Source organism: Parus major, chromosome 3 (genome assembly GCF_001522545.3).
Source record: "Parus major isolate Abel chromosome 3, Parus_major1.1, whole genome shotgun sequence".
Lineage (NCBI taxonomy): Eukaryota > Metazoa > Chordata > Aves > Passeriformes > Paridae > Parus > Parus major.
In genome coordinates, this window is record NC_031770.1 from 15,197,440 (window position 1) to 15,223,865 (window position 26,426).

General features: G+C 43.7%; 1 protein-coding gene across 23 annotated transcripts; it reads left to right on the top strand.

Annotated features, from left to right (window-relative positions):
- The first annotated feature begins 1,558 nt into the window (after nucleotides 1–1,558).
- On the top strand, nucleotides 1,559–25,707 carry YPEL5 (yippee like 5). Of its 23 annotated transcripts, none has more exons than XR_004496699.1 (11): nucleotides 1,574–1,683; nucleotides 4,776–4,909; nucleotides 5,003–5,067; nucleotides 5,240–5,395; nucleotides 6,147–6,252; nucleotides 8,370–8,410; nucleotides 9,947–10,119; nucleotides 11,699–19,620; nucleotides 21,537–21,877; nucleotides 22,695–22,826; nucleotides 23,346–25,707. XR_004496699.1 is itself a non-coding variant. In XM_015622302.3 (8 exons), exons 7-8 carry the CDS (start codon nucleotides 9,979–9,981, stop codon nucleotides 11,921–11,923), a joined length of 366 nt encoding a protein of 121 aa, XP_015477788.1. In that variant the 5' UTR covers nucleotides 1,574–1,683; nucleotides 4,776–4,909; nucleotides 5,003–5,067; nucleotides 5,240–5,395; nucleotides 6,147–6,252; nucleotides 8,296–8,410; nucleotides 9,947–9,978; the 3' UTR covers nucleotides 11,924–13,879. The 23 variants fall into 23 exon arrangements, 7 of the variants coding, with proteins under 7 accessions (XP_015477793.1, XP_015477788.1, XP_015477789.1 ...); XR_004496700.1 differs by having other exon boundaries at nucleotides 21,537–21,775; XR_004496698.1 differs by having other exon boundaries at nucleotides 11,699–18,703; nucleotides 19,485–19,620; nucleotides 21,537–22,826.
- Nucleotides 25,708–26,426: the final 719 nt, after the last annotated feature.

Below are 26,426 nucleotides of genomic sequence, written 5' to 3' on the forward strand. Positions count from 1 at the left end.
CACACCTCCAACCCTCACAGGGCCCCATAATGTGGATGAAGCTCACAGCCAGGGTAGGCCAAATCCCTTGGAATGCAGGTGCCTGGAGACAGGACTCCCCTTCCTCCCAGCCAGATCTATGGCAATGTGCTCTAGGGATGCAGGGAGGTGTTGGGTGTGTCAGGAAAATTAATCCACAAACGCCAGAGATTTATGTCCAAAAAGGAGACAGAGGAGTCTTTTTACTTTATTCGAATAAAGGGAGAGGCCATGGGGCATTCCCCTGGGGTCTCTCAAAGTTTGGCAGCCTCCTTTTTATCCTAATTTCCAGCTGCTTGTCCCTTCTCTCTTTCCCCATAGGCTGAGGTACTTGAGAGGTACAGACTTCCTGGAATGCCTGATACCTGGGATACCTTCCCCTCCCTCCCCCCCAGTGCATAATCTCTTCTTAATTCTTAACTCTTGTGGAATTCATAGTGCTCTTTCAGTGCCTCTTTCATTCCTCTTTCAGGGGAATCCATCCCATTGTTTCTGTTGTCTCTCACTGATAGCTGCATCTTATCAGCAGACCCGCAGCTTGTTTGCAAAGACAAACCCATCATTCCTCTCAGGTGTCTGTGGCATTCAGCTCCCCTAAGAGTGGGAATTTCTGCCAGGCTGTGAGGGAGGCAAGGGGGTCTGGGAGGCTGGTGGAGGGGGAGTGGAGGGCACCAGGCTCAGGGCAGAGGCTGCCAGGTGCCTGGGAAATGGAACTTGGAAATGGAACTTGGCAGGCGAGGAAGGGCTGAGCACTGCCATAAGGCTCCAGCTTTGGCTCTGACGCCGGCTTGAGGCCTGGCTCCATCTCCAGGTCTAGCCCTGACTCCAGCACCCCCAACACCTGAGCTGCAGCACTGAGCACTGTCCTGGCCCGTCCTCAGCACTGGTGGGAGTACTGTGCCCAGGTCTGAGCCTCATATTTTAGAAAGGACATTGAGGTGCTGGAGTGTGGCCAGCAAAGGGCAACAAGGCTTGTGAGGGGTCTAGAAAACACATCTTGTGAGCAATGTCTGAGGGAGCTGGGGTTGCTCAGCCTGGAGGAGAGCCCATTGCTCTATACATTTACCTGAGAGGATGCTGTAGGGAGGTGGGGGCCGGTCTTCTCTGACGTGTCTGCTGTGACAGGACCAGAGGAAATGGTGTTAAACTGAGACAGCAGATTCAGATTAGACAGAAAAAAAATGTCATTGTTAGGGGGGTGAGGATTAGAATAGGTTGTCCAGGGAGGTCACCAGCCCTGACGGTGCTCCAGAGGCTTCTGAAGGCGGTGCTAGGTGTTGTGGTTTAGTGATTATAGGGTTACTGAGTGATTTATGGTAGTGCTGAGTGGACCATCGAACTAGATAATCTTAAACGCCTCTCCTAGCTCTGATGATTCTATGATTCTGTAATTTTTCTATGATTAACTCTATAATTTTGTGATTCCGTGACCCCGCGTGCCCCGCCGGCAGCGGCCGTGAGGCGACCCGGGGCGGGGCGGAGCGTGAGGCGCCAGGGGCGGAGCCTCCCCGGCAGCGAGGGGGCGTGGCCTCTGTGCGCTGATTGACAGGCGGGGCGGGGCCACGGCGGGGCGGAGCCGCGCGGCCGATCCGGAGCGCCGGGGCCGTGGAGGGCGGGGGAGACAGCGGGCACGGATCCGCCGCCACCGCCGCTCTACAGCGCCAGGTAACCGGGCGGGGGCCGCGCCCGCCCCGTGCTACCCGGGGAGGCCGGGGCGGCTGGGGAGGGAGGTGGCGACCGCCGCTCCGCGCCGCGGCGCTGTGTCTGTCGGGCCGCGGCGGAGCCCCAGGCGAGCTGCTCCGGTCCGGTCCGGCGGCGGGCGCGGAGAGGGGCAGCGGTCGGCCCAGCCCGACCCGGTGCGTTACCCGGCGCCGCCACAAAGCACCGGCCTTCCCCCACCGCGTCCCTTTCTCTGTCAGCGTCTCTCAGCGCCGCCCAGCCTTCCCGGCGGGGGCCGGCACCGAGCACCCCCTCCCCGTCGCCGCCGACACAACTTCCTCCCCCGGCCCCGCACTGGGCAACTTTTCGGGCCAGTTCTTTTGCGGAGCCCCGGGCGGGTGGGCGCGGGGCCGGGCCCGTGTCCGGTGCGGGAGCGGGGACGGCTGGGGAGGGTGGGGGGCGGCGGTGGGCCCCGGGCACGGCCCTTTGGTGCGGCGGCGGCGGTGCCTCCCCGTCAGCTGTTTCCTGCTGTTTGTTGTCAGGGCTCCTGCGCTCCCGGCAGCGCCCGGCGGCGGCGCGGGGGGGACGGGACGAGCCGGGCCGGCCCCGGTTGGCTGCGCGCGCCCCCGTGACGGCGCGCGGGCCGGGCCGGGCCGGGGACCGCCCCCGCGTGCGCGCGGCTTTGTGTGTGCGCGGCACCGACACCGACACCGGCACCGCCCGCGGCGCCGCCCCCGGGCCCGGCCGCGGGGGTTGCGCGGGGGTTGAACCGCCCGGCCCTGTCGCACGGGGGGTGGCGGCGCCGCCTGACGCAGCGCCCCTCTCCCCGGGCGAAGGTGCCGCTTGGCGAGCGCTGGCCGGCGGAGCAGCCCCCTGTCCCCGCCGGACCGGTGCCTCCCCCGGGGAGCTGTCACAGATCCAGCCGTGGTGCTGTTTGCTTTGTGGAGGTGCTGGCGGCTCGCTCGGCAGCCAGGCACATTCGCCTGCTAGCGCTTAGGTTGGAGTTTTCCCTGTGGAAGTATGGATGCCCAGGGAGCAGAAATACTCTGCTGGCGCTTTTCCGCTCTGGGAAAGGTCTGAGTCGAAGCAAAAGGGAATGTGAAGACTGTTGTCTATCTGCTTCATTTGTTACTCTGTGCTCAGCCCTTAGCTGTAGAAAGTAGATGTAGATTAGATTAATCCAGCATGTTTATTTAAGAATAAAGGCCGTGTTTTGGACTGATATCGCCGTAGAATTTAATACATTATTTGTCTTTGGTTTCTTTAAACAATAAACACGGGTTTAGGGTTAGATTGAGGGAATAACAAAGCAAGTACACACGGTCTTCCGAGGGAGAAACAGGGCAGGGCTCTTTCGAAAGTGGTGTCACAGAACAGCTCTTGATGTCAGCAACTAATGGCTGTAGATTAACCATTATCTTAACTAATGTTTATGACTGATGGCTGAAAGGGAGGGAACTTGCTCCCCAGTTGTAAACATTCCCTCACGTGACTGTATGTAAGTGCTGTATATATAATCTTATATTTTTTTTATATAGAGCCTCATTCTGGATGCCTGAATTTAAGTTGTGTGTGTGACAAACAAAACTGTCAGTTTTTAAGTGCTGCTCTCTTTTTCTAAAGTAGTCTTTAAAAATATTATTTGGAGGCTTCAGTCATCTGCTACTTTCACTTCCGTTGTTACGGAAATACTTAGAGATGCAGAGCTTTTTGTTTGTGTACAGATTTTTTATAGTGACAAGTGAGTTTCAAGTGTGGTTGCCAAGTGTGTGAACAAATAAAACTGCATCTCAAGGTCCAGTAGAGAAGATGACAAGGATTTGTTGCTTGTCACAGACTGAGAGCTGTACACATGTTTATATATTTGTATTTAACATGGTAATAATCACAAGCTTGAAGGGATGTTGTCCAAGTCAGGTCATTGGTTCATGTTTGTTTACTAACGTCTGACCTGTGTTGAAATCTCTGGTTGCTCAGCTCTCACTGAAATACGTAATTCCCTTAAGCAACATTTAACTTAAAATTTGCTAAATGTGTGGATGAAATGCCTGTATGCTGTGGATGTTTGTTAGCAAGGCAATCTCTAATTTTGGAGCCTTTACCTACATTTAGGACCTTTCTAGTTAATACAAAAATCTCTTGGTGATTTGCACTTAGTGTGTTAGCACCCTTTCTGCCAGCTGGATGTTGCTGGTTTGGATGATGGTTGTCTTTACACCATTTCTTAAAAGGTTGTTTATTTGATTTCATTTTTAATGACTCAATAATTCAGTGATGTCTTTGGATGAAGTTTTGTATTATTTCAGCACTAAAATAAATGAAAACAGAAAATATGTTGTTTAGCTTTCAGAAAATTGCAGAATGGATTCACAGACATAAGTTGTGAGTCTCAATTGCTTAAGTAGTATAAGAATAAATTTATTACCAAGCAAGGTAATACAGCTTTCTTAAAAACAGGGGCGTAATTAGGAAGGGGAGAGAAGGAAAATGAAGAGGAAAAGAAGCAGGGAGACAGGTCTAGTTGCTGGTTTTGGGCTCTGTATAGTGGTGTGAAAGAAAATTAATCTTGGTCTGATACCACTTGTAAACCAATACTTTTATATGTTACCTAGCACAAGTATTGTGAGGGTTTAAGTTACTCTGTGGAAGATACTGAGATGGGGGGGCTGTATGAGAAACAAGCAACCATCTGTGTGGCTCTGCTCTCTGTAAATGTGAAACAAAGTACCCTGGATTAGTGTTTGAGTGCACCATATGACATAAATACCAGTATCCCAGTGCTCACCTTAGCTAGGAAAAAATCCAGTTTGCAATAGGAGATGATACTACTGCAACCTGCAATACTAAATTACACTGCTGCAACTTGCACAAGGGTGTTTTCATTCTGCAAGGCAGCCTCTTGTTGGCAGGTGCTGTGCCCTGCATCTGGGCACAGCTTCCGTTGCTTTGCCAAAGCCTCTTCTGTCATTGGACTGTATTAAGTTCCTTTTACTTAGTTTGCTACAGTAGCTGGATGGTTCTAATGAGCACAGTATGCTGTTCCAGTTCAGTTTCTCTCCACATTTGGCTACATGTGGTGGTTTCAATTCTGCATGTAGGCAGAGGCCAGGCCCTGTTTACTTGGACAGTCGCAGAAGTTGGTGGCGGACATTGAATCTTCAACCTCCTAAGAGACTGACGACATCTGTATTTTCGGATGCACCCCCACCTGTGAACAGGGAAACCTGGAAAGGTAAGGAGCAAGTTTTATTTTTTCCTTTATTATTCTTTAACGTCTTGTACAGCTGTGCTAAGAATTCTCTTTCCTCTTTTGTCCACCTCTGAGATGAGAAGAGGAAGCTGAAGCCCAGTTCTTGAGATGCAGTGATGAAGTTTCAGCCTAGTTCCAGGGTAAGTACATCTTGAGAATGTTTTAGTGTACTTAGGGGAATGCATAACCCTTTCTCAAAGGGTAGAGAATGCTTATTTGCTCACAAAGGAAAATGCTTTTAGTTTGTAAAATAGTGAAAGAGAGGTGGTCACAGTTTTTTGTCCTTTAACTAGCAGCTGTTCTCTGTTGTAGATGGGAATGCAGTAAATGATCCTGAAGCAACACTGAGGCTCCTCCTGTGAAATATCCACAGTCCAGTGTGTATAGAGAAAGTGCTTGCTGGCTCTCCCAAGTGTTGACGGTCCTGTGTCTTCAAGAGATGCATTCCAGGACAAGAAAACACTGACTGTTAGTTTTAAAGATGTTAATAAATAATTTTTTGTGTTACTTTTTCATTCTTTATTGTGGTGAAGGTAGGCAGGTGAGGTAGTAACAAATACCAACCAAGTGGTGCTTCAGGTGGTTTTGGGTGTGTGTGCAGATAGTGGTCAAATTTAAGCTGCTGAATGTCAGCCCTTTGATATGGTTGTTGCTCAGTGTTGCTGAAATCAACACTGAAAGTGTTGGGGAGTTTGGGAGCTACTGCTCTGGGAATACACATTATAGCACTCAGCCACAGTGCCTTTATTTCCTGTCTGTCCATGCACTCACTGGGAGAAGCATGCAGGGAGGAAGTATTTTCACGGTGTGATTGGGAAGTGGTATCAAGCTGTCAGAATAATGTACTGTCAAAATCATGCACTGTCAGCAAGCCTGACCTGCTAGGTAACATGAGCTATCATTGATGGCTTTCCTAAAGGTCCTCTCAGGAAGGTGGTCTGGGTGCTGAATAATGGCAGTGTCATCCTCTCTCAGTTCATGAAGTACCCCTCTCTTGGAACTGGGGAGATCTGACAAGTAGATACTTTATATCCCATTAAAGAAAGTTAATAAGCCTGCCTTTTACGTTGCAGCTGTTCATTTCATAAAATGACTTGGTTTGGTTATTTGAATGAAGACAGGAGCACTAGAACTTCATCGCTGATACATACCCAGTAAAGATTGCTTAGCTGATTTTAAAAGTGAAATCATGGGCCAAAAAAATCTGTTCTTTCCTCAGCATTTGGTTTTGTGAATAACCAAGACCCCTGTCCACTACTTCTGAAAATTCTGCTGGTAGCATGATGGAGAATTGGTGGGATACAGTAGTGTCACTTTCTGGAGCTGTAAGTAGCACCAGGGAACCTGTCTGGTTCTCTGGACCAGTAGAAGTTATTTTCTGTGTTTTTAAGTGTAAATGGTGAATGAATGGCCAAGTGCACTTACTGTATTTTCCTCCCCTGTTTAGAGGATCTTAAGGTTTAGAAATGCTTTTATGTTTCACAATTCTTCAGCTTCTCATTTAAGAGAACCCTCCTGCTGCCTATCAAAGCTGCCTATAAGTGGCTTTTTCAGATCACTTATGCATGTGTGAACATAAATAGACGCCCTCACCTTTTTGATTGGTAGTGAAACTATAGGGAAAAAAATCTGCAGTTAACTTGGGTGACTTTGTACACACCACTTCATTTGTAAGGGGCAGGAGCTTGAGGGCAATGGAAAATTGCTTTCCCCTTGTTCTGTTGTGCTGCTGTTTTTTTCTTGTGTGCAGTAAGTATACCCTACAGGATTCAGCACCCTTACATAAGGAGAGAGGAGTCTTTATCCACAGCAAGTACCTTCTGATTTAGTCTTATAAGTGAATGCTATGTTTTTGACTTGGAGGAAGAAAAAGGAACAGGAAAGCATAAAATGATTCCAAGTTGAAATTAGTTTCTCTATTTTACAGGAGAGGAAAAAGCAAAATTTCTGTGTTAGGTTTTTTAGAGAACTCATTATAAAGTGTGGCATTTTAAGTCTGCATTACTAGCAGTCATTTTGTAATTTTTTTCCTACTTTTTACTATTGTGAGTAGTAACATAAAGACTAATGTAAGAGGCCTAGTTTTATAATTCTTCACTGGGCCCTTAGAAATTAATTGAATTCAACAATCAAAACTGAGGTCAGAGGTACCTGTTGCCTGGTGTGTATTTTGACTGAAGTCTACCAGGTGGTAGTTAGTGTAGAGGTTACATTTTCAAAGTTTGACATTAGTAACCTTATAGTATTTTAGCAGTTTCTTAAAAAAACATACACAAAATCTGCATTGTTTTGACTGTTGTGCTGACTGTAGAATTTAATTTTCTAAATTTTTTAATGTGCATTATTTCAAGAATGTACATTTCCTTAGGCACTGTATTCTTAAAAAATGTGTTCTGGTACTGGCTGGTTTGTTAGATTCTACTATGACTTTAGGTTACTTTCAGCTCTTTAAGGAGACATAAATAAGCGAGGATTTTAGGCCTTATATTACTAGGCAGATTTTTCAGCCTTATGTCTTCGAATTTATTTATTTATGCATTTATTTTAATGTTTGAGATCTTTAGGATTCAGGACTTCAGTCCATGCCATAATGCCATATCCAGAAATAATACATTTGTGTGTTGCTGTGACTTCTAACTTGGTTGTTAGAATTGCTCTTGTGCTCCCTTCTGAAGTATTTAATTTCCATTTTTAGCATCTCTGGGCTACTGCTTTTCTGAGGGCACTAACAGACATGAGTTATGATTTTAGGCGGGTGATGCACTTGCATTTGAAGCATTTTGGTGCATTTTTCAAAATGTCATGCTGTGCAGGATCAGTCTGTGTAAAGGATCTGTTCTGGACACCAAGCTCTGTGTTTGTGTTGCTTTTGGTGAGATAGGGATGGGTTAGATTTATGTGATGTAACTATAAAAATACTGACAGGGTGGGCATTGTGTTTACTCTGAAAGAAATACCCCTTTGGAGGCTGATTCCAGATAACTGTAACTTGTGATCAGTTAATTGTTTTGAATCCACAATATAATCAGCACAAAGATAACATTATCCAAAATTAGGAAGGATGGCACATGGACCTGGGCCAAGTGCCTTATAGGCATATCTGTTACAATTGTGTTAATTGCTTGTGTTTGTGGTTTCTTCTGGCTGGAAACTTTGACCGATACTTGTTTATTCACACTTACTGTCTGTTGATTTCCCTTCATCCTTTCACTATTCACATTTTAATTATTTTTTTTTGCCTTTGCTGGGAAAGATAAAGGCATATTAGAAAGGTATAAAGCTTAGAGAAGTCTAAATGAAAATGCTTTCTGTATTTTGAGTGGACTCACACCTCTAAGACTCAGATCTGTTTTATTTATCCTTTGAAGGGGAGAAATGGGTATTATATCACCTTTAAAAGGAGGAGTCATGACATTGCTTTTACTTTTTATGTATCCTTCAGATGGGATACAGAAGATAAAAAGTGATTTGAAAAATCTGAAGGTAAGGAACCTGAGCTAAAATCACTCTGTTCAATATTAGGAATTCTTTTTGTTGCCTCACATTGTAAGAAAACAAAGTGTGAAATAAAGCGATTGGAAAAAAATCATTATGTCAGTGACTTCTGATTTTTAGATGTAAAAATGGTGTGTTAAGCTCTGTGTGTGCAGGTGCAAGTTTTAGTCCATTTGTTTTATGCATGTCAAGAGTAGGCTTTAAAAAACTGATCCCCTAAAACTTGAAATGAGTTTAAATTAGGTGTTTGTGCTTCTTAATGGTGTTTGACTTAGAATATTCAATTAGATGATCACAAAATTTGATTGACTTCTCTGTGATGGGCACAGTCTCCTGCTCTGAAAATTAAAACCCACACAATTCTAATATTGCAATGTGTCAGATTCACTTTGTGTTGCTCTGCATGACAAAAGCAGAGACAATACATTTTTCTGATTTCACATCTGAAGCATAAATGGAGGTACATTTAACTTGTTTAGCTGTAGAAGTTTAGTCATAAAACTTGGGCAGTTGAAAGGGAAATAAAATCATAATTACATTCCTTTGTCATGTTATATTATCCTTCATGATTGAAGTTTTTGGCTGTGTGTTCTGTGCCTACTCACTAGTTAACTTTGAGTAGTTGATGTTAGTTAGTTGGTGTGAAGTTGGTGAGACACTTCAATTTTCCTGTGCAGTGAAGAGGCTCATTTATTGGGCACTGCAGGTCATCTGCTATAAAGTTTTTAAGCTCTGGCTTTTTTCTCGTTGGACTTGCTGAGGTATTTTAGTGATGAGGCTTTGGAAATACCTCAGATAAATAACACAGTATTTTGTTTTTGGATTAGACAACTTTAAACATTTGTATATAAAACTGTCTGCTGTGAAGACTGGGTGGGTTGTTTATTATGTGAAATAGCATCCAAACCTTTCCTATGTTGGTGTGTATATGCAACAAAGAAGTGTCGAGTCAAATATAGCAGCCAGGGTGCTATACCAGCATGCTGGGTGGTGGTGGTGTGTGATGGTGTGTCATAAATTGTGCAAAGCTATGGGGAAGTGACATAATAAATATGTATTATAAAGAGTGGGGGTGACTTGGGAAAATTAAGCTGTAATTGTCTTGGTGACTCAGTGTAATTCTCAGTGCTTCATTTCTTAGTGCTGACTAAGATGAGTGAGTTGTTGGGAATGTACTGAAATAGAATTTCAGTATTGTATTAAAGGAAGTGGAAGCTTCTGAGTTTCAGAACTGTAGGAGCCAGTAGGGGGTCTGCAAGTTTGAACTGTATTTTAAAGGTTTCAGTTTGTGTTTTTCTCATTTAATGTAATTGGTTTGTATTTAAGTCATCTAATTGGTAAAGGGGTCACTTTGGGAAAGAACTTGTCTTGATGAGAGGGTAAAAGCAGACTGTAAGCTCAGGAATGACTTTGAGCATTCATTAGCTGAATTGAAGAATATTCTGCCATATATATGAGATGTTGGGGGGTTTCAAGTTTTTTGATGTAATGCTTTCTTTACATGATGTTTCTTTTTGTTTCCAGGTCTTGAGTGTAAACTTACATAAGTTCTAAAAATGGGAAGAATTTTTTTGGATCATATTGGTGGCACTCGCCTGTTCTCCTGTGCAAACTGCGACACGATCCTGACCAACCGCTCAGAGCTCATCTCCACTCGCTTTACAGGGGCAACAGGAAGGGCCTTTCTTTTTAACAAGGTGTGTAAGAAGCTGGAGGAACTGCTATTTACTTTAGAAAAATGAGTTTGTGGGATATGAATCTGTCCTGAAATCGAAAAAAAGTGTTGCATAATTACTATTTTAACTTCTCTTCAGTTTTCTTTGAAGTCAAATTTGACATTTACTGTTGATGGGAAACTTATCTGAATTAGTTTTGTTTGCCACACAGGAAGTCTATAAAGAAGACTGTGTATATAGAGGCATTAGGCCAAAATTGATGGATTTTAACTAAAGAGACTTCTGTAATATGAACCTCAGATTCACTCTGAAAGTATCTGGTGTCTGTCAAAAGGTTCCAGAGGTGTTTCCACTTTTATGCAGTCGAAAAAAGAAAAAGTCTAGATAATATTTTGTTTAATTTCTGAAATACATTTAAGTTAACAGTAGTCTGGCAACCTAAGTTGCCACAATCAATCACAATCTTTTTTACAGGCAATAATACTCTGGTTTAGTTTAATAATTTTTAATTTATCAAGATTCAATAGATTGAAACACAGAAGTCATACTTTTTTGAGTGAATTATAGGATTATTTATTAACCTTGCATAAAAACTTACCCATTAGATTAACTAAAAAATTGTGATTGTCCTTTGCTTTCTTGCAAAGTTCCTGGTCACGTAATTCTTGGTGTATTTTAGTTTTGATTTTGTCTTATAAGCCATTTGGCCGTGGGCAGAGTTGATAAAGGCATCAATAGTGTCTTAACTATGTTTTGCTCTGGGACTTGTGGTATCCTGAATCTTGTCAGTAATGAGAGGTTTCTTCCTTATCCAGTAAGCTCTGGGTGCTGGAGTTCAGAATTTTTTTTATGTTAAGTAGTGGGATTTAATTACAGCAGTTTGAGTTTTTGCATTTCTGCAGTCAGAAGCTATACATTTGAAGGACTCAGGTGCAAAGCTGAGAAAGCACTGCAGTCCCGTCTTTTAGAATCTCCATATCAGCAGCTTGGGTCTAGTTCTGACATCAACTTTTCAATGAATTATGGTTTTGTGGTGCTGCAAAAGAAGTTAAAAGTATATTTTAAATTGCTGATACAGCACACAAAAAGGTGCATGTTTCATGTCTACATTCTCAGCCACAGACCCTGGCTTTTTGTTAGGTAATTATTTCAAAAGCACCACAAGATTTTTAAAGAAGTAACTCTTCTAATATTTTGTTTCTGAGTTCTGGGACTTGGTGATCACATCAGCTGCTAAAAATGGGTTACATACATTACAATTGGATTGATATAAATTAAGTAAGTATAAACTATTTCATATTTATATTAATTATATAAATATAAATACGCTGTTCACTGGGAGTTTCTCACCCAGAGTTGAACACAACCTTTGCATATTTTGTGATAGCAATCCATGTCTCTCAGTTAAAATGTGAGGGTTTTACATTGCTGTGAAGCACATCTTTAAGGTGTTACAGTCTCACGAAGGAGACTTTTTACACTGCAGTTTTCAGTTTGTGTGCGGTTCCACAGGCTCTTCCCTTCTAACGTGCTGATTGTCCAGGTTTCCTGGAGGCAGACTAATGCTTTGTGTTCCCTGTGCGCTGTGTGTTTGTCCCAGGTGGTAAATCTGCAGTACAGTGAAGTTCAGGACCGGGTCATGCTCACTGGCCGCCACATGGTCCGGGACGTGAGCTGCAAGAACTGCAACAGCAAACTGGGCTGGATCTATGAGTTTGCCACTGAAGACAGCCAGCGCTACAAGGAAGGCCGCGTTATCCTGGAAAGAGCCTTGGTCCGGGAGAGCGAAGGCTTCGAGGAGCATGTTCCATCCGACAATTCCTGAAGAGGCTCCAGTCTCTTCTCAGGTTCTCTTCAATTGAAACTCAAATATAATAAAATCAACAAAAAAAATCTGCTTACATACACTGTCACCTTAGCATCAGAGTCGGATTCATGGACTACAAAGTGGGAAAGATTGTGAGAATATTTCAGATGGAACCTTCCTTTCTTTATTCCTTTTATATTTTACTTTCCCTCCAGCAGCTGTTTGTAGAAAGAATGTTGTGCAGATGCTGTAACTTTTACTCTCTTTCATTTACATCTGTTAGATTTGAGATTGTATCTTAAGGTACAGTGGGCTAGAAGGAAAATACTTGCAGGATTTGTCTTTTGTTGGAGAGAAATTCAATGAGGTGTTTTTTTGTTTTTTTTTAGTTTGCACAAACTAATGTCAACATCAAGTTATTTTAAATCTACAGATGTTTTTTTAAAAGTATATTCCAACTTTTGGCTTAAGTTTTTAGTTAGGTTTTTCGTTTTTTGGGCTTTTTTTTTTACCCAGCCTTTTCACCTGGTTTGCTAGTAAAAGTGAAGAGATCCGAATTTGTGCTGAGTGCTAAAGGTTCAGTGTTGGTACGGCTTGGGCTGGCCCATGTGCCATATTCTTGTTGAGGTTGATTGGTAGCACAGAGCCCATTATTTCTTGTCATTCTTGACCCAAAGATGTCACCATTCCTTGTTTATTTGTGAAGTCCCATTCACCACGTAAACTGGTGTTGATTGGAAACTATCCTTGAAATAGGGCAAAACTGCTTGGCTTTTTTTAACTTTAACAGATGTAACTTATGAGCATAGTAATAATATAAAGTAATAGCTGTCTGTTTAGTCTTGCATTGCTTATAAATCCAGCTGTGTTTGTAATGATAGGGATCCACTGAGAAACTACTGTTTCAGTAGTCGTTTTTTTTCGTTTCTCTACTAATCTCATTAAGTTAGACAAGGAATTGCAAATCTTAATTCTTCTTCAAGTAGCTTTCTTTAAACCCAGAACTTCCTATGTTAAACACAGCTGCTGTGTAAAAGGAGAAGATTGCCAGCATGTTTGTTCATGCGTAGAGTTATGCAATCTGCATCTCTTGAAACGATTAACTTAAACAGCTTGTTTTCAAATGCTGCTTCTGGTGTTGAAACCTTTATCTTTCAACTTTGTTGAACTTTTTCATTGTGATGTTACATTTTTATCTTTCTGGGCAGCAGTACATGTCAGCCTAGTAGTAACTAGTGACTTGGATTCCTGCTTTGTTCTTGTAGAGGTCAGCTCTGTTTAAAGCAGTGATCTTGCTTGCCTTTTTTAGCAAAAATGCTCTTCATTAACTTAATTCAAGGGTGCCCAAACACTTTCATTGTGTCTTAAGCCATAAGTCAAGATCTCAAGGGCTGAAATTTATTTGAATGTTAGATCTGTATGATTTCTTACCCAAGATATGAGTTGGTTGTGGTTTTTTTTTCCTTATTGGATAAATTGTGGTCAACGTGAAATAAGTTACCCACAGGCGTAGGAAAGGGGGGGGAGCCCCACCCAGCCAAACAGATCTGGGTTCTGACCTTTCAGAATAACTTTTCTTCTCTAGCCACAGCTCCATATCTGAAACTAAGGTGTGGAGGATGGCTATGCAGAGTATTTTTCTTAATGTTTTTTTGGTTGCCAAGTGGCAAGTTGGACACCCCTGACTTGAATCTACTGCCTCTTCCATGTAAAGGTAGCTTTGTTCTAGAAATGTCACATAGAAAGAAAACAGAGTAGATCACATACCAGAGCTGTGCTTGAATCAAGCTGCTTAAACAATAGTGTACTTGTGCCTCAAATGAATCAGTTTTTGCACTGAGTACAGTAGTACCCCATTATCTTGTACTTCTGTCCTTCACAGACCCTGGAAGCGCCATTAGCATGGTTCTCTGCAGTACTTTTCTTGTACTTCTGACATTACAGTACAATAAAGTATGTTTTGTCCTGAACTGATCTTTGCTGTCCTTCTAGAATTATTGTCACAGAGTGTGTCAAATCGCATAACCCATCTTTCATTCCTTGTGTTAAGTTTCTGCAGCATAGTGACAAGAGTGGCAAGAGTTCTGTTGATTTTGGAAGGTGCCAAGTAGAGCTTCATGCAAACCACTTGGATACTTGAAAGCCATCAATTTGCTTCTGTTAAAGAGAAAACAAAAAATGTCTCATTTAACGGAGTTCCGGGTGCCAAATGTCTTTCCATGACTTTGAAAAGACAGCAAGCTAAGCAAAAAATTCAACTTCTGCAAGAAACTTGAAGTTTTGGCTTCTGAAATGGCTTGGGAATTAATGAATTGGGTATTATGTATCTGGACTTTTTCCTTTGTGTTCAGATGTTAGGCAGAAACCTGCTAGCAGCTGGTCAACTTCTAAGGCTGTAGCTGAAGAACTGAGATGAGAGGATCATTCTGTTGGTGTGATGGGGACTGGGGCTCTTACTCTAACTTACATGAAGACCATTTTGATAGAATGTTGTGAGATGATAAAATTACTTTTCACAAAGCCTTTGATTTGATTTTAAAAACACATATGAGGTGAACTCTTAAAAATCCCATGAGACTTAAGACTCTGCAGCTTTAAAGCAGTAGACTTTGGCTTGCTGTTTTAGCTTACATGCTGTTCCCAACCATATCACTTTTGATGGCTCTGGGAGAGTTTAGTCTCCTATATTTTGGCTGCTCCTCCTTGAGACACTTGGTGTGTGAACACAGATAACTTATCTCCGGGGAACAAGGCCATTGGTTACAGCACTTCTAGAGACAGAGGAGACATTGCTATTTGGCATCAGCTGCAATTTTGTAGTAGTGGAGTAGTCTGGGATTCTCAAACAAGGGCTGGCACAGGAAAATGTGCCACTACAGTGATCTTTTGCCAGGCACATGGTGGGGTCTGAGGTAAAGAAGGGAGCAAGGAAATTGCAGTGCACAACAGACTGCACTGTGCATTCCTGGAGACCTCAGAATCTGCTCATAGGCTGCAGCTTGGGCCAGCAGTGGTGCTGTGACATTTCCATGACGTGAGCTGGATTGGAGTTCATGTCACCTGTGCTATGATCTCATCCTGTGGGTGTCCTCAAAACTGAAATACTTCCTTGCTACTGTTTCAGCAAAGCACAGCTTTGGGAAGTGGAAAAGATTGGATGGTGTGTTTGTGAAGTGTAAAAGCATTTTACTTATGCTCTCCAGGGATGTTAGAAGAACTTCTGAAGTGATGTACATGTCTCATGGCTCTATTAGGAAAAGTGACCTTGCATGTGGCTCTGGGGTTGGCTGTGGTTACTGCCACAGCCTTATTCTTACAGGGAAAGCTTGTCTCTGCTGATTTGAGTCAAAGCTTTAGAAAAAAAAGTCAGCAGGTCATCAATGGATGAGCAGGTAAGGAACAGGTGAAGCTGCAGTTGAGGTCATAATTGCCAGGTACAGGGATGAGGTGGCTGGGAAGGCTCTGACATTGATGTGGGAAGAGGCGAGCTGGTTGATGAACCCTGTTTTAGATGAGAAACACAAGCTGTGATACTGCAGTACCATTCTGCAAAACCCAGAAATAGTGTATTGTGTTTCTTTCTTTGGTTTGCCTTTACTTAGAACAGCAATAAATTTTAAAAATTCAGTGAAGCTTGCTTTCCTGTGGATCTCAAGGGCTTTTTAGACTTCTTGATGCCTGACAAGGATGAAATGCCTCTGTCTTTTTATTTTGCTTGGGCCACTGGTAAGAATTGCTCTCCAATCCTGGTTTTTCAGGACTTAAAAGGACTAAGCTTTTTTGAGTCTCCTCTCTTCATAGCCTGGAGTTAAAATTGCCCAAAAACTTCCAAGAGTGCTTTGAGTGGTGAGGAGGAGTATGACCTGATTGATAATCTTCCTGTGCAAGTTTTTTTTCAGTCTTTTTTGCATTTCTTGCAGGAAATCTGAAATATGGCCAAAGAAAGTGAGTTGCTGTCTGTTTCAGTACATGTTGTGTGGCAAAGACCTTCAACAGCTGATGACAAGCCTGGTTTCTGCAAGTGTGGAGCTCTTCCTGGTCTCATAGTTACTTCCTTCCCTACCTCTCTCTCATGTAAGAATTTTTGGTACATGTAGGAAAGTGCGAGGGCAGAAATCTCACATCTGCCTTCCAGCCTTTTGTTTACTGGTAGTGTTGCTCTTACTTGAATGGATTTCTGTGATCTCAGTAAAACTCCTGCCAAGCTGTTGCTGCTTTTTTATTTAAAGGCTCTTCTGGCAGAATACTAGTGACTTTCTCATCTCTCATCCCCAAGTCTAGGCAGAGGTTGTTTGGGAGTGTGCTTGACTGAACATTGTACTCTGGGTCTGGGTGATGTGAAGGAAGACCTCATTCACACCTTTCCAGGATACTTCCATTGTTGTGCTGCAGCTCTTTCCTTCTGATGCTATTTTAAGTGTGATTTGCTAAAGTTTGCATTGCAAGTCCTCCTTCTTAAAAGGAGGTGACAGCAGTGTGTGTCTCTTAAACATGGTGTTTCACTCTGAAGGACCTGAAATACTTGCAATTTGATACTGAGTGCTTTGTGTGCTACTCAGTTGGAAGGGGTGGCTGTGTTCCTGTTTGACTTGCTCCTGCAAAAATAAGCCCTGGTGCTTGTCTAAGATATGGCCAAAACTCTCCCTGCAATGGGAGTTAGGATATGGAGGAGAAACCCAGGTGAAAGTGTGTGCATGTGTCTGATTCATGTCAACTAAACTGGTCCCTCTGAAGCAACAGAGGTGGGAGAAATTCTAGAGGTAAGCTTGTGCCTTTTCTTTTTGCCTTGTGTGGTTTCAATCACACAAAATCACTTGGGCATGGCAGAGGATCTGAGGTCCCCTGATGAACAGAGTGGGAAGTGCAGCACCAGGGCTTTGGTACAGGCTCTGTGTTGTGTTTGGATGAAGGCAGCTGGAAGGTATTTGTCCTTTGAAGTAGGCTCTGTTTTTGTTCTCATTAGCTGAAGCATTTATTACTGTCAGGAACTGGACTTTGTATAGAAGTGAAAGTAGAAAGAACAAAAGGCTATGGTAATAATTTGGATTTTCTAAGCATGAGGGGTAAATGGGAGAAAGAAGAATGTTCAGATCTTGTATTTTGACTCTGCCCAGGACAGAGATGTTTGTTTGCCTGACATCAAGATCCAGTGCTGGTTCTCTCTGGGACTTGGGGATGTTTAGATACACGGTTTTGCTTTGTCCTTTTGTTAGTGTTTGATTTGACTGTTGTAAACATTTACAGGTGTTTGAAACAGTAAGTTTACTGGATTACAACAGACTGCATGCCATGGTTGTTTGCACTCTAATGGCAGATGTTGCAATAGATGTAGTTAGTGGAGTAGGGAGATCCCTTTTCTTCGAGGGGAACATAAGGTGGGATGGCTCATACAAGGCTGCTTAATCGAAGAATTTCCTGATGGCTTTCAGCTCTCTTTAGAGACAGCTATCCTCTGTCCCTGGAAGTTTGAAAACTGATATTCCAGACACAGGTATATGGTGAGTATAAAATGAAGAGGACATTTATTATTTTCAGGGGCAGATCTTGGCACATGTGCGTGGTCAAGAAGGTGGGATGCTCTGAATTTAGTAGTGAGAACTCAGGTACATCCCATGGACAGAGTGCTGAGAGCCTCTGTGGTTATGCTCCTGTTGGTATTTGGCCAACAGATCTTTTCCCCCATCCTACCCATTTTTATTTTCTTTGGTCTGGTCTGTAGTGATTGTTGTACCTTCCCTGCAGAATTAGTGCAGCTTAAGGAGGCAGTCACTTCTACTATCCTGTACTCTACCAGTACAATGGATTAGTTGTTGCAGCTCAGAGGGATCCATGGATTGTCTATTCCATGTCTCCCTGCTGAGGAGGGATTAGTTTAGAGATGTACTCAATGAGAGTGCATTCTTGGGACAAAGTTCCTCAGCAGGATTTCTTACTGTAGCCAAAAGTACATTAGAGAGATAGGATTTAGGTCACAAAAGTAGAACACTTGAAGAAAGCCAGGTTTCCAATGGATTGGGTAGCACATGGTTACCCTGTCCCTGCATACGTGCAGCTCGGGGATGAAAGTATGTGATCACAAGAGCAAGGATGGCACCATCATCACCCTTTTATATGGTATGCATTGAACTGGTAGCTGCAGTCTCCATCCCACCATTCCTAAATCTGGACTGCTGGACTTATTTTGTTCTAAAGGCAATTTGAAAATGAACTTTCCAATGTGCATTTAAGTACAAAAATGAAAAGGAAACGAGATTATATTTGTAATTGCTGGCTTCTTCATGACTGGGATTTGAACTGGAAACCCCCTTTCATCACCACTTAAGCTCCACAGCTGACTGCTTCTTAACCAGTGGCTGGAGGAAGATTTTTGGTGAAGAAAGATGAGCAGATGACAGATGAAGGCTTTAGATTTGATGTAAAGTCTCAGTATGGGACAGGGAATTTTATTTTCAGTTTGTACACTAGTTCTGGTTTGGTTGAGGCAGTTGTGGTTTTTTGGTTTTGGTTGGGGTTTGTGTTTTTCCCCTTCTGATACACAGAGTTGGTGAATTTCCTGCTCCATGTAGGACTTTGCAGGAAGAAATGGGAAGATGAAAAATATGCTGTATTTCCTATCCAGGCTGCCTATCTGACTCTTGCTTCCAGGCTCCTGAGCTTGGGAAGGTTCCTGCTCCATGCATGCTCCCTGTCAAGGAGAGAACATCGCCATCATTCATGTGCCACATTCCTGGGAAAGGGAGGAGCACTGGGAGGCAGCTTTCCATCTCACCCTGCTCCATTTGCTCTGTCAAGCAGCAGGTAAGCTCAGGGCTCCTGGAAGCTTTGGCTGCCTGTCAAAACAAACCAGAGGCACAGAAAAACAACAGCTTTTAGCACTCAGTCCCGTGCAAATTCAGGACCTAAAATTCTAGTGTTGCTCCTAAAAATAGACACAAAGCCATTTCCCCCATAAAACTCACTTCAGCAGCATTTGTATTTTTATGTCAAAAGGTTGAAGGAGAAGGTGGGGGATGCTTGCCACAGGAACTGAGGGCAGAGCAAAGGCAGAGAAGGATGCTCTGTCGGAGGTTTTGCCGTTTCTTGCCGGCAGTGTTGATGTTTAGATATCGGCTCCAGGTTCCTTGGGGAAGGTGATGCTTATCACTGGCTCCTTTACCTGGCTCCTTTTTGATCCCTTCTCCCCCTGTTCTCTGCAGCCCGGGGTGCTTTGTTCCTCCTGCAGTCTGTGCTTTCGCCGCTCATCACCTCCCCTCCGCTCCCTCCTTCCTGCCCCGCTCCTCTCCTCGCATCCCTGCTGGGATTTCAGCCGGTGGCCTCGTTCCTCCCCTCGGGCTCGGCCTCGCCGCGGCCGTGCGGTGACCCGGGGACACGGAGGGGCTGCTGCCGGTCTGATTCACCGGGCTGGCACGCAAACAGCACACACAGCCCTGCCAGCACGCTGCTGGGGGTGAGGCAAAGTGGCACTGCATCAGAGATGGGGGTTTCATCCCGCCCCTGTGTGCTGCCAGGGAGGCGTGAAGAACACTCACAGACACACAGACACGGACAGACACACACACACTGATCCTGCTGTTCTCAGCTCAGCCCCGCTGGCACTGATGCTCAGCAGAGACAGGTCTGGAGAAGGCTCTGCTCATCTCTGCTGCATGGGGCTGGCACCCAGGGATGTCCAAGGAGCTGAGATGGACACTGCACACCCCTCTGCAGACACACAGGTAATGGCAAAAGGTGTCTACTGGAATGGCAACCCTACCAGATTTCAAGGCCCAGCTCCAAAGTGTTGTGTCACAACCTTTTAACAAACTAATTAGACACCTTGTTTTAAAAGGGCAGAATCATGTAAGTCCCCTGAGTCTAGTTTTCAGAAATGCCTGTTTCTAGAGGAGCTATTTTAGAATACAATAACCTATCCCGATGCAGAACTCCAGCAGGGAAAACTTCAACTGTGTAATGCTTTGCAAGCAAAATCATGGCCAGCTGAAAAGAGCTGTGTGCTGGCAAGTGCCAAGCAGCCTTAATTTAGGAGCAGTTTTTTGCACAGACACTTCAGCTCAACAGAAAAGAGAGTCCAGCTGCCAACAAGTGCATCAGTTTGGACAGGGGAATGAAAAACTAAATTTTTCCTTTCATTTACTGTGCTTTGAGATGTCCTTTCAGGATGCATGCATACATCTGATTTTTCTTGTCTTCAATGGGAAGTGTTGTAAAATCTGTCAGAGGCATATACTTTTGTCCATCTTTTAACATTGTAAAATTGTCCAGGGTATTGCCTTAGAAATGCCTTAGTTCAGTGACCTTTTCAAACCCTGATTAGCTGCCAAATAATTGGTCTTTGAAAGACTTTGGACCTGATTATTCTCTCCTTTACACTTTTTTTCCCTTGACATCAGTTTACTTCATTTGAGCTACTAATTTCCTGCAGGTTTGGTACGAGTAGAAAATATATATATATATGAATATATATGTATATATCTATAGAGAAGCATTATATAGAACAAAAATGAACTCATAGTACCTGGTGGGTTTTGGTTTCACTTGATCTCGTGCACGTGTGCTGAGATTACCAGTCTCCCGAATCACACCTGTAAGCACCTCTTCCCTAAAGAATACCTTCTTTATACATGCCAGCATTCTTTAGAGTGTTGTGTGATTTTGTTGTTGCCTGTGAATTTTCTTCTCTGCTTCAGACAGAGGATGAGAATAAAACACTTGGTATAAAAACACTAAATAATTTCTTTCCATTTTGTAAGCAGTACAATTCCAAATATTAATTCAGTTGTGCTTCATGGCAAGGCTTAGGCTGGTGCTGAATTCAAAAGCAATGAAATTGTGTCATTTTTCAGTTACCTTTCAGATTGATTCCTTTTACATCCCCTTAGATAAACAAATTTGGTTATCTGCCATCTTAATTTCTTCCCTGTCTTTTGTCTCCATCTGTTCATCACAAGCTGAACACTTCTTATTGTGACATCCTTTCAAACTGCCATCTTTTTTCTTGGAGACCTTTTGCTCACTGTTTTCCCACCCACTCTGACCTTCACCGTCACATACTTTATTTTCTTGGCTTTGGCTCTTCGTATATCCTGTATTTGGCTATTTGTTGTATCCATTTTCTACCTTACCAAATCCATGTTATTTCTTGCTAGATCAAGTAGGGTTCAGAGCTCTTATTGACTCCTTTTTTTCTAGGTAGGATTGGTGTGGAAAGTGCTGGAGGCTCAGACAAGGTTCCACTACAGACATTCCACCTGTCTATTTTGAAACTGGTCCTGGAAGTCTTTAAGATCAGTGTAGGGTCCTTTCCATGGCTCCCTCAACAAATGCAGTACTTCTGACTAGAATGCTTTGATTGTATCTGATAACCATCCCCAGCTCACCTTTAATGAAATCCCAAGCTGCCCTGGCTGCAGCTGGTGGGCTGGGACAGAGGTGACAAAATTAATTTCCATAGAGGTGAAGAAAGCAGTTAAAGGGACCCCTGAATAGATGCCATTCATATACCCTGAATAAATACCATTATTTCCCTCCCTCAGCCTAGGAAACAAAAGTGAATGCTGCAGCTGGGCACTGCAGTGTGTATCCATAGACAGTGGATTGCCTTGCATACTCCTTTCAATATGTTTTTTTACAGGGGGATATTTTGTGCTCCTCTGATATTTTTTGTGACCAGACCTCAGAGGGGAGTGCCAGCCATTGTCAAATGTCTGCTACACATCTTGCTTCATGTGTGTGTGGGGTAAATCCATCTTCTCTGCAAAGCACCAGTGTTCCACATACCCATCAGCACTATATTGAAGATTTCTGCTGTTAAAAAAAAGCCACTGTTGCACTCCCTTCCCAAAGCATCTGGGAGCTGACCCTCATGGCATGGTATGAATCCAGCTCTGTGCCAGCTCACCTCCTGGGGGCATCTGCACATCCCTTCCCCTATCATCAGCTCTGCAGTGAAATGTGCCCATTCTAATAGTCAAGGTCTGTGTTTCAGAAATATCAATGGCTGGGGATATACCACATGCCATACCTTAGCAACCCTGTATTTTAATGAGGAGCTATTTTCTGACAGCACAAGAGAGTCTGTGGGAGTTTTAACATCCAGGAATGTTGGGGAGTGAAACCTGAAGCAGAACTTGTCAGCCTGCAAATTATTTATTACCTGTGAGCAAAAGAAGTGTGGGCTGGACTTCCACTAATTGCTGTGGCCTGGAGATGTGGTCCTGCCTGCTTTCTTGGCCAGATCTCCTCTGCCTACCTTTTAGCTGAGAGAATTGGGACTCCCTGTCCTTCCTGGGGAGAGCCTTTCTCCGTCCAAGGAGTGTACCTGGGTCTTGAAAGGTTTTCCTGGAAAATTCTCATTTTATTTTCCTGGTTGGTCAAAGCTGCTAACAAAGACACTTCGATTTGTCCTCATAGAAGAATAACTTCAGCCAATCTTCCCAAGGAGGCTGCTGCTACAATTTGTGATTAAAGTGATTTATGATTCCAGCTCATCCTGATCTGGCTGAACTAGACATCTATGGAATTTGAAAGGGAAGCACTGTTTGTGACTGGCTTGAAGGATATATGATATCTGACTATAATCTTTAGGATAAAACATGTCCACATCACTTCAAGTTCTTAGGCCAGACCTAAGTTTGCATGTTTCTTCTGAAAAAAACCTTGGGTCAGGTCCTTCCCAAGGCTGTGTTTAAGCACTGTTTATTACAACAACAAGCTTTGGGACAGACATTGTTTGTCTCATGTTGGTTGAAGTAGTATTTATAGGAAATCTGAAGCAACTTTATTTCCCCAGGATTCCACACAGAGAATGTCAGATTTGGAGCTTTCTAAAGGCAGCTGCCACCTTAAAATAGACTGGGAGAATTCCTATTGTTCAGGTGACATAATGAGGCTGAGATGCAAATGCAGAGGGAAGCAATAGCTGGTATGTTTTGACTGATTTTTTTTTTTTTTTTGGAGACATCTCTCTGTCTCTTTCTCCCCTTTCCTTAACAATAGATTTTATAGGGGAGATAGAGGAAGACCAGGGGCCAGCTCTGTCTGGAGAAGTTGGGATGTACAGCCTGCACAGAGGGTGAACGTGGCTTAACGCCTACATCTGACGGGAGCTGATTTAGACATTTCCTCCCGCTCTGCAGAGGGCTGCACTGCAGTATCAAACACTGGTGCCTCCCTCCATCCCCCTCCCCCTTTCCCAAAGGAGGAGAGGAGGAACAAGCAGCAGTCAATAGCTGGTGGCTGATACCTTCACTGTAGATGCAGAAGCACTGAATTGAGGTGTGGGTGTGTTCAGATATCCAGCACCAAGCCTGCCAGAGCTCTAGAAACGTTTGGACAACACTCTCAGGCACATGATTCTTGGGGAGTCCTGTGCAGGGTCCAGGGCTGGGCTTGATGATCCTTGTGTGTCCCCCCAATTCAGCATATTCTCTGATCTTTGCAGACCATGAGCGTTGCACTGTGGGGAGAGTGAGATGCTCTGTGTGTCACCCCACCAGCAACTCTGCTGAGGAGCACAGGAAAACACATCGGTCAAGCTTCATTGAATCCAGGACACCCTCACAGATTGCCTGAGTGAATCAGCAGTTACCAGCACTGGGCTACATTTTGTTGCTGAAAAATCCTACTTGCATCTAGAGGAGTCAGAAGGATGGCAGGTGGTACAGGCCTGGGAATGAAGAGGCCTCAGGCCGATGTCCACTGCTGCCACCAGCTTTCCCCTATACCCCATTTTCCCTACAAGGTCATCTCACTTTCTGACTTTCAAATTACCACCACCCTGTGTGAAATAAGAGGGCTGTGAAAGAGGTAGAAGTTGTCTGTCAAAAGTACTATTTTGTCAACTAAAGAAGCCATGGCAACATAAAGCTACAGCACAGTTTCCATCACAAGACTAACTTGAGTCAGTCACTGCCTTTGAAACATCTGTGGTGTGGGCTAAAAGTAGACTTTTCTACCAGAATTGAAGGACATTGAAGGAGTCACAAAAAGTAGCCTAAAATAGGGTGAGGAAAAGAGGATTATCAGATAAGGGTGGGGGGAGGAAGGAAGAACAGAAGAGTGCAAGAAGTGCCTCAAGTTTCCCTGCTTTTATTGGTGTTACTCTTCTTCAGCCAGACTGATGAGTTTACAGGACATGTTGAATGGTGACCTAGCAAGTGGAACCACTGTTGAGACTCTTGTTGCTAAGATTCTTAATAATAACCATGCTCCTGCCAGGAATTACCTGCAGCTGGGGAGTTACACCACTGCTTACTTCTGCAGGGACTGGGAACTTGTAGGAGCCGTACCTGGGGGTTTTTCCAGATGTGTACCAGTTCCTCTTTTGCCTTTGTTCTGTGTTATGCTAACTTCTGTCCTCCCTGCATTCCTGCTTGTTCTAGGAATGCATCTATCTGGAGACTGGAAATGTGAGAGAGCAATAGCAAGTTGATATTTTACCTGTGAAAATGCAAACATTAGTCCTAGAAGGACAAAGTTGCTTCTCTGTGAGAGCGATTTGAGATATCTGAAAGAGCTGAGATGTAGCAGGGAATATTTTGGAATGGCTTTGCGATGTGAGAAACAAAACAGGCCAGTTTGAGGCCTGCATGTATTATGGTAGCCTGCCCTTGGACACAACACACTTGTTTGGATGGCTAAACTGATTTTTATTAAAGAAAAACATTTCTACAGTGTTTTCCCTTTAATATCTCCAAGTGCTTTAATAGGCTTGGGAGATGCTGGGGAGCAATCAACACACAAGCTGTCTGTGAATCTTGCAGCATTTATTTCTATGAATGTAAACTTTTCTTACTCTCTTTTTATTCAGACATCAAAAGGAAAGGAACAAGAAAAAGGGAAAGGCTGAGACTTATGCAAAATACTTTTCTCTATCCTTTTTTCTGAAGAAAAGAACAATTACCATTGCATGTAAATAATCTTTTTTCCCCTTGCCTATTCTAGACACACTTTCACCACTTCAGTGTAATTAGGCATAACGTACTGAGATGATTTATATGCCAGACCTAAGGACAATATTGTGGTTCACTGCTATTAGGCAGAAGGCACTGAAATCTCAGTTTACATTTCAGACCTAACAAAAAATGCTGTAATTGTATCATTCTTTTAACAGATGCTTTGATGCTGATTTGAAATTTGGGGACTATGACTTCAGATTTTGAAGTAAAAGGCCACCTAAGATAATGAGCAAAAAGACAGGAACAGAGTTAAAATATTAAGGGTCGGGTGTGCAGGGATGCTTTTAAGATGTGCCAGAAAGCCGAATTCCAAGGACAGGAAGGCAAGCTGGCACACAGAGGAATTTGGATGCTTAAACAAATTGATGACTTCTGTAATTAGGAGTTTTAAAACCCCCTTAAAAAGAAATTAAGGGTCTGCAGTGTTGGTAGGAGATCACTGTCTGAGGGATGCACAGTGCCCTGAAGAAGGAGGAGAGGTTTATGTGCAGCCTTGAAGGAGGACAGAGAAATCACTGTGGTTCTGAACACATTCTGAACACAGTGCCAGGCTCCCTGCGCTCAGAGCTCACACAGCCACATGAACTCGGTGCTGCTGTTCCAGAGTTTGACTTGGGCAAGCTAGGGACAGGTTTGCAGGGGTGCAGTGAGCACAGAGATGTATGGGTACCTGCTTGCTCTGAAAATCAGGTTTTACTGTTCTCAGTCTAGCTGCTTTTGTAAATACTGACCTTGACAATTTTGGTTCCTTGTCCTGGTAGAGGAGTGCTTGGAGATGCTCTTGTGAGAAGGAAATTTCTTCTTGTTTTTGCAAATTTTTTGATTAAAATCTCCTGGCTCCCCTTCCCCCAGAGTGTATTCTCTTGTCTCCATAAGGAGTGTATGTGGCCTTGACTGGTGGGTCACCTCTTCATCACCTGTGGGACATAAACCTGTGATGAAACTCCACTGATGTGGAGCTCAAGAAAAATGTGTGGTGTTTCATTCTTTTCTGAATGAAAAGATGTGTAAAAGTCAATGCCAAGGTAAAGCAAATATTTTCAAATCCCTTTCTTGACAGGCAAGAGTCTGACTAGTAGCCTGATAGACAGGAACAGTCTCTGGGCATGGCTGGTAGGGTGTGGCTCTCAGTGCTGGGCTGGCTGCACCAAGCAATGGTCCAGGGTGACTCTCCTGAGGGCTGGTGGCAACAGCAAGGACAAAACGGACTCATAGTGGGGAGTTAGGAATTTTATTTAAAGGTATTTATGCAGGTGAGTGTCAGATCTGTGGTGCAGCATTTGTGTCTCACAGCGTGAAGTCTGTGTCACCATCTTCCTGAGGGACAAACCCCACATCATAGCTGCCAGCAGCTCTGTGTTCCCATTTAATGGGCACTGCCCCTGCACTGCTGGTTGCCATGAAGAACTTCTGGAGGACTGTGGAAGTAGAAATGCTAGGGTGTAAATAGCTCCCTGGCTGAACCTCCACCCTGTCTCCTGAAGCAGTAATCACTGTGTAACCTCTGTGTTAAACCAGTTCCTGTGCTGAAGAAAGAATCCAGCCTGGCCACGAGTGGTCTGGCA

Bases quoted from the DNA above. Each gene is read 5' to 3' on its own strand.
- YPEL5 (XM_015622307.1), top strand. From the start codon at position 9,979: ATGGGAAGAATTTTTTTGGATCATATTGGTGGCACTCGCCTGTTCTCC. The intron at 10,120-11,698 runs GTGTGTAAGAAG...TGTTTGTCCCAG, and splicing joins GGGCCTTTCTTTTTAACAAG to GTGGTAAATCTGCAGTACAG.